The sequence below is a fragment of the Silurus aristotelis genome (assembly GCF_946808225.1).
Source record: "Silurus aristotelis genome assembly, chromosome: 2".
Lineage (NCBI taxonomy): Eukaryota > Metazoa > Chordata > Actinopteri > Siluriformes > Siluridae > Silurus > Silurus aristotelis.
In genome coordinates this window covers 20238940-20252764 of record NC_139575.1, presented here as the reverse complement: position 1 = coordinate 20252764, position 13825 = coordinate 20238940, and the positions used below count along the sequence as shown (strand labels likewise).

The following is a 13825-nucleotide window of genomic DNA, read 5'->3' as shown; positions in this document are numbered from 1 at the left end:
CCAACTCTTTTGAAATCGGGTTTGTAAAAGTATCACTTATTAATCTTATTAATCGTATATATTAACACATTAGTAATATTTTGTTTTCAAATGGCCCAGTCTGTATTATATGACATTATAAACAAATTAATTATTATCTATGTGTTTTAAATGTGATAGATGTGACACATATTTACTGTCTCAGTTGCTAGAGTATATATGTGTATCCTGTTTTTAATGCAGAGTGTCAGACCTTCATAAACATGCACCATTATGATTCTGTATTTCACCCATACACACTATTGCTTATCACTGTTTACTGATTAACATGGTAAATGGTTTCTTTTAGCTTTAATAAGCTGTAAAATCAGCTATGAGGTGAGGGGAAAGCTGGTTATGCTGAATATGCATGGGCTTGGCCGCTGTGCCTCGGTTTTTTTTTATCCTAAAGCTCTGTCCTTATTTAAAGGAAATTACCTACAGGGATAAAACAACTCAAGAAGTGTATATGTAGATGTTAAATAAAGATGAATTTAGATGATTGGGCTGTTGCCTAATCTTTGGGTTTGTCCTACTTAAAAATAAAAGGTTGCATGATTAATTTATTTTTTTCCTCATGAATCTACAAAAAATAAGGCATAGTCTTGGAATACAAAAAAATCTACGGACCCAGAAGGACAAGCATTTCTATACCACTTTACAATGTTTATGGTGCAAACAGAGACATTTCCACAGCATGTGGGATTCCTTAGTGGAGTTTGCTGAAATGTACCTCACAGGACATTGGAAGCAATGGATTCTGAATTGTTTGGCCTAAGTGCCAATCTTTAGACATAACCCAGCCTGGAGGAAACCTGTGCAGTGAGATATCGCACCGGGAATTCTCTCCGTACTGTGAGGCATGATGGCAGCAGAATCATGCAGGATTTTTTCAGTTTTTTAGCAGCAGAAAGTTCAACAGAGTACTGATTGACATATTGTAATAAACCTGCTCTGTAATCCTCCGGATCTCAAGATTGGAGCAACGATTAATGCTACAAAAAGATAATCAACCAAAACATTCAGCAAAAGTTTCAAGACAAAACTGTGAATGTTTATTATAAATTGTCCCATTTAGTGTCTAAACTGAAACCAAACTGAACATCCAAGGAACTTATCAACCCAGAGATGCTTACAGAAATCTAGCAGAGATGAATGGAAAAAGACCCCAAAATTAAAGTGTTCCAACTTGGCATCGTATCCAAGAAGACTGAAAGTCCCTTATCACCGCTAAGGTGGATTAGAGAGTCTAATATTTATTTATATATTTATATATGTATTTGTCTATTTATTTATTTCAACCTTGTCACAAATTGTTACTGGATTCACTGAGACCTTGACAAGGATAAAGTGAAAAGAGAGTATATACACAGTACAAAATGTTATTATTATATAACAAATCATACTGACCTGGGAAGTCAACATGTTCTCATAATTGCACAAGAAACCTTAATTCACTGCTAGCATAAGAGGTGGCAAATGTACACACATCCTTCACATATGTAGAAGTGCAGATACTCATGTTTTAAAAGACTCTGGTGAAAGTTGAAGTACTGACTACAATTTTGGGCACTGACATATACTTAAGTAAAAACTTGCCATTACTAATACCTGTTTTAGTGTAATGCTGGTACTGTAACTGGACCTCACATCATATTAATATGTTCTCAGTCATGTTTACATCGCTGACTCCCTCTGTCTCATCCACGTTAGCCATATTTCTTGTTGCTCTCTGGCTTTCTTATTGTTAGCTTTGTAAATTAGCCTACATCTGTGGTGTGTGAGAGCCAGGAAATGATACACCAGTGGTAGATTGAAAAAGCCGCACAATGAAAGCAGTGCGGAATGGGAGGAAAAACTATTGACATTTCACCAAATAGATTAAAACTGAAGTAACAAGTCTGGTTTGAAAATGTAAGTAGAAAGTACAGATATTTGTCTGAAAAATGTAATGAGTGAAAGTAAAAAATTGTCCGAAAAATAAATAGTACTGATACAAGAAAAATCTACTTAAGTACAGTAACGAAGTATTTGTACTTCGTTACTTCCCACCTCTGTTCCATACCCACAATCACTGAACATAAATTTCCTTTTTGAAACTGAATTTGTTTCCTTTAAAATGTCAAAATTAAAATTAAAATTAAAATTAAAATTAAACTGACAGTAAAGCTGCAGTGTTTTTACTGGTAGATTCAATTTTTTTCACTATTAGATTGTTTGTGAAAAGGTTATTTTAATGCATGAATGCATTAATAAAGCAGTGTCTAATAAAATGGTTTTAATTATTACATTGTGTAATATATATTTATTTCTTGTTCATTTGTGCAGGAGTCTACTGGACATGGACACTTTTTCGAAATCAGATCCTGGTAAGTGGATTATTTTGATCATTTTGTATGCAAGAAATTCTTCAAGGAAACTAAAGCACTCAGACCACTCATACAAGCACAGCTCATCATTAAGCGTTAATGCAGTTTTTGTTGTTCTGTGGTCGTGGCTTTTGGTTAAATGCCAAATAAATGTCCTCCCTCTGTCAGGACAGCTAATCATTAAGCATTTCTGCACAGCGTTATTGATATGTCTTTTTATTAGTGCTCAATACCAGCATCTCTCCGCATCCTGGCCAAGTTTGTGTTTTGCTTTTACATTTAGGTAGGAGAAATGTTCTGGAGGTATTCATGTAATGACCTGAAATTCACATTTCACATAGTAAAAAAAAAAACAATATACATGAGGATCTGACCCACTTGAGGACATACCAGATAAGTGTTTGGTAATGACTAATGCACCTATGCCCTTGGGAGGGGTAATAAGAAACCTTGGAAAGGTACTTGGTAATGCTGCTCTGGTATTTGGGATTTAGCTGCTGTACAGTTTGTGCATGATAATGCAGTTTTCACACTCACAGACATGTACATTTAAACTTGTATCTGACATATTAACATGTGATTTTTTGTGGAATTCAGAATGTTATGTTGAGGGCAATACATTGGTGTTGTGGACAGCAATACTGCTTCACAGCTCTGTCTCGAGTACAGGTTACTCTGTGTGTCTAAATCTGTCCAGGTTTCTCCCATTGCCAAGTAATATAATATTAGTAATAATAATGACATAAAAATATAATATATTAATTAATAATAATATGGGGAATATAACAATAACCTGGTTATCCAGTTGTTTTTAAGAATGGGGGTATCACATTCAAACTTAAAAAAGATGTGATTTATCTAGGTTTCCTTTTTTACAACACAGAAACCTGCAGTTTTAATTGTGGGGTGTGTAAACTTTTTATTTCCATTGAAACGCCTGTTTAAATTGAAAAGGGCTCATTGTTAACTTTCATAATGAGCAGTATTACTAAAGCATTTGAATTGTTTTCTGTACCTCAAGTTTGTAATTACTAGAGGAAGCCAAAATTTACATTTGAATAAATTATGTAAACTGTCTGTGCTTCTATCTGTCCTTAAAGGAAAAATGAGGTTGAATGAAATTGAGGCTTATCAACTGAATTATTAACTGATGAATAGGGATTGTGTAAATGCAGTTTCTGATATTTTTTTTTTTAATCACCTGGTGGAAGTGAAGTATTTTCCCCCAACAAGTCCAAACCCTGTCTTATCCGAAGGTTAATGTGCTAATAAGGTCTAAAATTGGAATATGGTGTAAAACATGTATGGCTTCATCGACCACCAAGTAGTATTTTAATGATGGTACTAAGAATAATGTCTCTACCAGGATAATGTGATCCTAGTTCTAAAACATGATTTTTCAGACTTAACAGATTTAGATATTTTAACTGTTTGATATGAACACGTAGACCTGTTTTTTAGTGTGCGGGTTGCCTTGTTGTCAGAGGACCACTGCTTATATGTGTAAGAAGCTACCGTGATTTCATAATGAAGAATTATAGAGTAATTTTTAGAGCTTTAGCTCTGTGTGGCCTGAGCCCAAGGCTGGCAAAGTGGATATGTGTGTGTGCTTGCTGTGTGTTATTACATTATGCTGAGAAGCATGGGTGCCCAGGGACTCTTGGCTTCTCCACCAATACAAAAGTAATTAAAGATTTCTCCACTTGGGCTGATAGGAGCCCAATTAGTCCTGCTCTTTCATCAGAGTTTCTGTGTGAACAGACTGTCTCCCTGAAAACCTTTCTCAACGACAGCCTCCCACTCCTCCTTAATCATTACTAATGCTAATGCAATTATGGTTTTCTCTTTTCACTAAGTCATTTTTGTGTCTTTGACAAAAAATGATTACTTAATTTCAGAAAATTTTTATATTTAGATTTCTCCTGTCAGATCAAGTGTTATTCTATAATCTATTATGGAATATTTTGGTTGTGAATCATAGTTCCTCTTTTGATAATACTGTATTGAATTAAGATATAAAAGAATCGTGATTTTTTTTTGTGCTTTTTGCTGAAAACAAAACTTTCTGTAATTTAAAAAGAAAGATATACTATATTAAGATATAGCTGTAGTAAATCGTTGGCATTGAACTGGGTACTGAGAAATTACCTCTATGTAAATATTTTTTCAGTTTTTTTTTTCATTTACTTGCAAATCAATTTTTTCTCTGATATGAATAGATTGCACCTCAGTCTTCCCCATTTTTTTGCTTAAAAAAAAAGCTAACAAACAAACAAAAAAGAAAAACCCTGTTTTGATTTGTTTAGTATGATTTTAATCCGTCTGACAAGTTTTTTCATGGGGCTTATTTATCACAATGGATACAAATGGATTTATTCATAAATTTGTAGGAACATTTGCACAAGATATTTGCTTTAATGGAACTTCCTTTTGTTGTTTGAAAGTCATTTAATATTTTTACCACTCTGTAAGCTTTGCCCTTTATTTATTTTTTGTAGACGTTTCAAAAAATTTTGTAAAAAGTGTTTCATTTGGTTTGGCTTCTTTAATGAGCTTTAATAAACCCAATTTAAAACAGAAAATGTATCCAAACCCATTTCTAAACCTGATTATATCAATATTAAACTCGTAAACACATAATGAACCATATATTTATTTATGGTTATACAGTTCTGTGTTTGCAGCTCAGTGTTGAATGTTGCTTGTTTTGGCCATCTCCTGAGTTTTCATTTATTTATGAATGACCCAAATATCTTCAATGATGTTCCAAAAATGTCAAGTTTATTTTAATAAGAATATTCTGACTGGAATAATCATTTCTGAATACTGTATCACAACAGTTAACACAGTAATAATTCTCTTGATTCTAATTCTCTTATCATATATGAGAATCACTATATGATTTATAGACATTTTTATCCTTGAATTTATTAACAATTTGAGTAACGTATACTGTACAGCTGCATCTCATGATCTTGTGGGTTGCACCACACTCTGTTTATGTCCATTTAGTGACTTTATCAACTCAATATCTTTAGACATATAGTTGATAATTATGTACAGTAATTCTTTACAGAAATCAACTGATAAATATTCCATAGTAAAATAAATGGCGTGTACACGTTGCTTTATCACATTGATATGCTTAAAAAAACCTGTAGACTTATTTCTTTGGCATCTATCATTGCACATCTCTATTTTAATAAGGCTGTAAACACAAATATGCACACACCAGAGATGGCAAAAGTACACACATCTTTCACTCAACTAGAAGTACAGATACTTATTTTTTAAAAGACCAGTTAAAGTTGGATTACTGACTACACTTTTTCAAGTAAAGTAAAAAACTTTGAACTCTGACATGTACTTAAGTAAAAAGTAGCCATTATTCCTATCTGCTTTAGTGTCACACTGGTAACTGGACCTCACTTCATATTAATACAAAATAATTAACAACTTAATTATCTAATGAATGTATCCAGGCTGAACAACCACCATGTAGAACACAAGCAGAGTAAAGATAATGATAATCAGTAATGTCTCTGTTCTCAGTCATGTTTACATCAATGACTCCCTCTGTCTCATCCACATTAACCCTATACTTTGTGTTGCCTTCTGCTACACTTGTTGTTCACTTGAAAAAGCAACGCAATGACAAGAAATAGGTTAATGAACTGAAAACAGCAGGAAAACTATTGATCATTTATGATCAGAGAGAGAGAGAGAGAGAGAGAGAGAGAGAGAGAGAGAGAGAGAGAGAGAGAGAGTATATAAATAGGATGAGATTAGCCCCTAGTTTGTATTAATTAGCAATTTTAAACTCACCTGTTTTTGTATTTAACACCTGATTCTGATAAATACAAGCGTCTTGATGACATCCCTGAAACCCCCCACACCACAAACACATAATTTAAATATTTTCAGATACATGAAATTTTGTAAAATCCATAATTTAACTCGGACATAATTAATAAATGAATTGCATTTTTGAAGCACTGTGCGCAATTTACACACACACACACACACACACACACACACACACACACACACACACACACACACACACACACACACACACGTACACGCACACAGATTAGAATAGTGAATCTGTAGGGTTATGAATGTAAGGTGTGTGTGTGTGTGTGTGTGTGTGTGTGTGTGTGTGTGTGTATATCAGTGTGTGTTTGTGAGCATATGTGGGAGGAGGTAATGATCGGCCAAAGAGGATGTCCTGCACTTCAAACCATGATCACACTGAGTGTAAAGGAGAAACCATGTGAGTGTGCTTCTCTTTCATCTCTCACTGCCCTGTCTGCCTCTCTTTTCTCTTTCCATCCCTTCTTTCGGTATGAGACACACACTATGAAAAAGTGAGAATGTGTGTCTATAAAAAGGAGAAGACACACAATACTGAGAAATCTCAACTAGTACTTGCACATTTTACTTGTTTTTTTAGATGCATTCGGTCGTTTGGGGCTCACTAGGGCACAGGAGAACAGTTTGCAATTCCCTTTTCTAATTCATGCACTCACAGCAAAAGAACATGTTTGACAATAAGTACTTATGATTTTAATAAGGGTGGGTGTATCAGTTTTGAGCAGTATGAAAATAATGATCATGTGTGGCTATTATTCCAATTTTGTATTGAATACATGCACCAAATTGTTAAACATACCAGAAGATTATTACATTCTGCAGTGGCAATACCATGAATCATTCATTCATTCTTTCAACTTCTGTAAAAGCAAAAACACAGTATAATTAATGAAATTTATTTTTAGCTCAAAGTATATTTCACAGTTTCTTTTGATACATTGCCAAACTATATCTATGACTATATCTCAGGTTCAGGTTTCCTCTAGGTGTGAGAGTCAGTATTGCTGTACCAGATGGTGGATGAGGAGGATATTCTAGAACTACATCAACAGTCACGTCTTTATTCTCTACTTTTATACTTCTTACTTTATACCTCATTTGTCTAAGGCAGTAGAGAAAGAGATTTGGGTTTTCTCAGTTATGTAAGTGGTTTTTCACATGTCCCTTGAGCAAGCTGCATATCTGTGGGAAAAAATTTAATTAATCTTTATTGATCAAATACTAGCACATTTCACTAATTTAATATATTCATCCATGTGACTCTGGGATATGGGAGTTGATTCAAGATTTTCCTGCCCCTACAACTATAAAGAAGATTCTATGAAGTGCAGTACACAAACAAACTGCTTTTCATTTGTATCAGGCCACAGTGTAACTCCACTTGGGCTCCATTGCCCACAGCTTACAGCTACTAATTGAGTACACCTGCTTCCAGTAACTCACACCTACACTCACAGTTTAAAAGAGACTCCAATTCATTAAAATCTTTGTGAAGTATACGCTCTGTTACCTTCGTGGCTCTGTCTATACAAAAATAAACCTTCATCTATCCAGTGCTCTTTACATTACAATCCCACAATGTGCCACAATGGAAGCAAAATATTCATCAAAATGCACTCTTTAATGAAAACATTTACTTCTGTGTTGTGTTATGAAAATATTTTGTTGATTTTGTGTTTAAAATTAGTTTTTTTTTATCGATTTTAATTATATAATTATTTCAAACAGTATATGCAGTGATATTGCACTACTATTGCACTTTCAGTACATTAGAGTTGTTATTAATTTTGAATTAGTTTTGAATCATATATTTAAACAAATATACTTCCAAAAGCATATTATATAATTCAAGCTTATAATATCAGTAATGCAACTGTCCATATTATAGTTTTCTTTGATGGAAGCACAGTAGCTCAGTGGTTACTGCTCTGGATTACTGATCAGAAGGTCAGGGGTTCAAACCCAGGTATTGCTAAGCTGCCACACTTTGGTCCCTTGATTCTATGCTCCAAGGGTGCTGACACACTGACCATAGCTTCCTAACATCATTGGGATATGTGAAGAAAGAATTTCTTTCTTTCTTAGATGTAGGCAGTGCTGTTAGTCTTACTGTGTAATGCAATCAAAATGCTTCCATGGAAACCTCTTTTCCACATCTGAGCTGCTCGTTACCGTGAATAGTCAGATGTATATTAGACAGTCTTCTGTGTATATGAGGGATGCAACAGACAGGGACTATTCCATTACCGCTTGTAGTGAATGTACTGAATGCAGCCAGTGAATTTAGGGAGGCAATCAGTTACCTGGATAAGTGGAAGCTCATAAGCATTATACTTCGTAATGAACCACAGAGCAAGCAGGTGCAATAACATTATTGCAGGAATACTCACAATATTTGTAAGGGCACATTTGTAGTGCGTTACTTTATTAACAATTATTTAAAGGGACGTTTTAAAATCGAATGCACAGTACATAATTGTAGTAATTAGAAGGTATAGCAAGAGTTCTTTACACAGGTAGGCAAAGAAAAACAATTACTTTTAATGGTTTTACAACCTTTGTCCAAATGACTTAAATGACTGAAAAACTGTAATTCCCTTCACTAGTCATGTTCAGTTGTCTGAGCCGGTAGACTATACTATACTGGGTCATCTCAATTATGTTAACAGTGTTTAGGTCCCACTTAAAGCTGCAGATAAAGTTGGCCGAAAATATGAATTAATCTGTGTTGTTTATTGGTAAGTTGCTAATTCTGTTGGGGTCTTGGTTCTGGGTTTCTACAATCAGTTCTTCGGTTTTAGAGTGTTGAAGATGAGTTTGTTGTCATTACACCATACAGTAGGCCAGGCCACTTCCTGATGGTAGGATGACTCGTCATTGATTGGTATGAATCATAAAGGTATCATAAGGACTATTTAAAGGGAATCTGTTTTTTAAGCAAAAGAACAAAAGCAGGCGTAAACTCAGCACAGAGTGTGCCTGCACTGAGTAATAAGACTTGCGCACTTACATTTTGCACTTTCACAACCTGTTTGTTCATGGCTCAAATATACAAATATCGGGCTATGAAATTATAGGTTAACCTTTAAAAACAGCTGCCAGGGCTGTACTAATCACTGAGCTGAAATCCACAAAGAGTACGCAGGTGTAGTTGTTGGGAGATTCCAGATGTTGGAGAATAAGTGCCAGATTGACAGTGTCTGTAGTGGATCTGTTGGATCAGTAGGCAAAATGCAGTGAGAACATGGTGTTTTTTTTCATGTAAATCTACTACAGTGCAATGAAAACATTGGGCTCTAATACTAATTAAGCAGTATTTGAATGCAGAATTGTTGTTGGGCAACTCTTTTTGCTACAATTTACCCTTTTCTTATAAGGGCAACTTTAAGCATAATAATGAACTATGTAATGCACAAGTCATGTCAAACTGGTTAAAAATGACATTGAGATTACCGTATTTTTCGGACTATAAGCTGCTAAATTTTTCCCAAGCTTTGAACCCCGCGTCTTAAACAATGAAGCGGCTAATTTATGGATTTTTCCTGGGTTTTTCCGGATTTCACAAGATTCAAGCCAAAAACTGAGCCCCATAACATAAGACCAATTAAATTGCTGAACGGGTTCAGGTGAACCAATGAAATTCTTTATATTAAATCACGCTCCCACTGAATCGGGCTGCACCTCATCATAAATATGGATGAGGTTCCTCTGACGTTTGACCTGCCGCTCACTCGGACTGGCAACAGGAAATGCAAATCATTCGTCACGCTGAAAACAACCGGGCATGAAAAAACAAACTTCACCTGTGTTCTGAGCTCACGGCATCGGGAGAAAAGATTCACCGATGGTGATTTTTAAACGCACGACGATGCCAAAAGATAAACTCTCGAGAGAAATTGTTGTGAAAGGAAGGAGGAAGACAGTGAACAATGACTTTGTATGTAGTATAAATGTAGGTTTATAGACAGGTGCGGTTTATGTATGTTCATTCATTCATTCATTCATTTTCTCCCGCTTATCCGTAATTCGGGTCGCGGGGGCAGCAGTCTAAGCAGACCCCCGCCTTCGACTGCTGCCCAATCCTCACAGCACCGTCCCTTACGGTCCCTCCTGCAGGTGGTGAGCCCACAGGAAGGCGGCCCCATGTCACTCCGACGTCACGGACCTTGATATTTCCCTCGTAAGGGACCCCCGGAGCATAGAGGGTTAAGGGCCTTGCTCAAGAGCCCAAGAGTGGCAGCTTGGCAATTATTTATGTATGTTCAAAATAAAAATCTTGGGTTAGGGTTAGGGTTTAAAATTCAGTGGGTGCGGCTTATATTTGCTTGCGCTTAATAGTCTGAAAATTACGGTAGTGTATCATCATGATTTTCCCAGTCACTAGATCTAAATCCATTAGCGATTTGGTAGACTGGAGAAATATATAGATGTGCAATAATTATACATTTCCAACATGTCTACATGCACTTATACAACATCTTGTATAAGAGGTGCCTTAAAAAGGCTCTTTTAGAGCAAAGGGATGCCCACCAAGTATTACTAATCGAATATATAACATATAGTTCTGTGCAAAAATTTTAGGCAGGTGTGAAGTTATGCTATAAATTAAGAATGCTTTCAAAAATATATTTAAAAAAAATAAATAAAAATATACAGTCGAACCCATTTATCTCGACCTCGGTTAACTCGCCAACCCTATTAAGTCTACCTTTTTGAAGTGGTACTGCCAAATTCTCGCTTTGTCTTGGCATTTTTTAATCGGTTATGTCGATTTTTTTATGTCGCCGAACCCTAATGTCTCGAGCACAAAGGGGGGGGGCAAATTTGCCACATAACGTCGGTTATGTCAGGAATCCCCCTGCCACGCCCCCTTCGGCGGCGGCATTCCCGGCATCTCCCGCACGGAGCTCGTCGCAGTCATGCTGATCACACACACCTGACTCTCATTCACTCACTCATCCCATCTCCTATTTAAGCCCCTCACCTCCACACACTCGCGGTCCGTTATTGTTTGTGCATGATCGTATGTGATGGTTCATGGCGGTCTGTGTAATCGTGTATACATATCCTGCTACGTACCCTTCTTCTCAGACTCCGCATTCTCTCAACGGCACCCCGGATTACCCCGATCCTGCTGTTTTCCATGTTCACGCTGTCTGCACCACGTTTATCCATTGCTGCCCAGCGCTGCGCTTTCCATAGCGTGGATCCGTGGATTTTCTACACGAACTGTCTCTGCTTTAACAGAACTTCGTGGGCCGCGCTCCCGGAGCGCACCACTGGATATTACTGCTTTGCTACAAGTATTGGTGGATTATCTCCTAAGTATTCTCAATAAACTTTGTTTGCGTTTACTTCGGCTTCCGCCTCCTTATCCGCATTACAGGTTATCTCGATCCGCATGACCAATCAATCAAATCGAGGCAACGCTGTTGTGTAAAATAAACTCCAAAAACACGTGCATGCACATTCTCATTTAATAACGCACATCATGTACATAAAGAAATTTCAAGCACGTTAATATATTGTCGCCATATTGGTTTTTGTTTATCTCGATTATCGGTTATCTCAACGTTTTTTGCCATCCCCTAGGCCTGCGACATAACCGGGTTCCACTGTATTTGAATTGTTTGTTTTTTATCAATTCACAAAATGATAAGTGAAGGAATAGAAGAAAAATCTATATCAAATCAATATTTTGTTTGACTACCCTTTGGCTTCAAACCAGCATCAATTCTTAATATATAAACTTTATAAACTTCTACAAAGTTAGTTATTTTGTAGGATCAAAATCATGTGTATGATTGACCAATTAAACCACGTGGGCTCTAATGATCATCGATTACATATATAGATTAAAAAGCAGTCATTAACTGAAACAGAAACAGCTGTATAGGAGGTTTAAAATTGGTTGAGGAACAACCAAACTCTGCTACTACGGTGAGGTTGTGGAGGACAGTTTCATGTCACAGGTCATACACCATGGCAAGCCTGAGCACAGCAACAATACACAATACTGCATCAGCGATGTCTCTCAAGGGTTAAAGATTTTAAGGCTTCAAGAAATACTGTTCAATCTTGTTTGAAGAAGCACAAAAAAACAGGCAATGTTGAGGACTGTGTACACAGTGGATGGCCAAGGAAACTTGCAGCAAATCAAATACACATCATGCTTAGTTCCTTTTGACATCAGATGTCCAGCAGTTCCATCAGCAAAGAACTCCAGGTGGGACCCAGGTCTACCCATCTGCTGTTTAGAGAAGTCTGGCCAGTAGTTGTATTCATAGAAGAATTGAGGCCACAAAAGCCATAACTCTAACATAGAAACAAGGCTAAGGGACTTAACTACACAAGAAAACATAGGAACTGGGGTGCAGAAAAAGGTGCTCAGGACACATGAATCGTAAATGAAAATATTTGGCTGTAGCAGGAGGCAGTTTGTTAGCTAAGTATCTGCAAGCAACAGTGAAGCATAATTTTTATTTTTTTTGCGTTTCTGCAAATGGAGATGGAGATTTGGTCAGGATTTATAGTGTCCTCAATGCTGAGAAAAACAGGCAGATACTTATCTATGCCATACCATCATGGAGGCAAAGGCATCATGCAGCCAATGTCATTAAAACTATCTTCAGTGTTGAGAGGAACAGAGAATCCTGGAGGTTCTAAAGTTTTCTGATATAATATTTATGCCATATCACCCACTTCTAAATATTGGTATATTGTGAAGGTCAATATTTGTGCTGTAACTGGCAACTCTGCAAATCTCACTGGACAGGCTGTACTCTTTTCTTTTTGCTCCGTCCCTTCTTTCCACCCATTATTCATCTCTGTATTTATTAATTTACAATGGACCTGCTTATGATTTCTTTTGAAGAGATGGAGAGGAATAGTGGGAGACTGAGTTATGGCGTTCACACTTGGTTGGGCCCCGCGGTGCCAGGCATTATGCTGAATGGGTTATTTGCAGTCTCAGACCCAGCTTTGATGTAGCATTGTGATGATGAAAAAATGCACACACACAGAGCAGAAGGATATAAGATTAATGCAAAGAAAAATACTTTTTCAATAAGTAAATAAAAAAATATGTTTATAGGGCATATAATATTTTTATAAATCTTTTATAATAAACTGTGGTCTATGTATATCAGTATGCATGTCTAATTTGTAATACTATTATACATTCCAGTGGCGGGTCATGCATTTGGTACCTTGGCCTTCAGTGAGGACTTACCCGACTTAATCCACCCCTTAAGACCACCACTATCACGTCGCAATTAAAGAAATCATCAATACTATACAAAAACTCATTATAACAACGCGTGGCATTACAGAGAGAGAGAGGAATTTCACATGTGAAAGGTGAATACCATTTTACTAAAGCATGAAACCCTGTTAAGACAACTCGAAACCTCTACACTACCACCACAACTGTGCACCTACATCATCTGGAGCAGTTCAAAATTAATATTTGTCTAATAACATGACGAAAACATTATAAATATAAATAAAATACAACCTACTCACCAGAGATGCAGACTCATAATTTGCACCGCTCCTCAGAG

The 13825-nt window shown here is 36.4% G+C and overlaps 1 protein-coding gene across 1 annotated transcript in view; it reads left to right on the top strand.

The window, feature by feature from the left end:
* Positions 1 to 13825, top strand: part of LOC310718998 (copine-9-like) — a 95490-nt gene that overhangs the window by 4483 nt on the left and 77182 nt on the right. The window contains exon 2 of the mRNA XM_083528180.1: positions 2347 to 2387. Within this exon, the coding sequence (XP_083384306.1) occupies positions 2347 to 2387 (41 nt within the window). The remainder of the gene's footprint in view (positions 1 to 2346; positions 2388 to 13825) is intronic.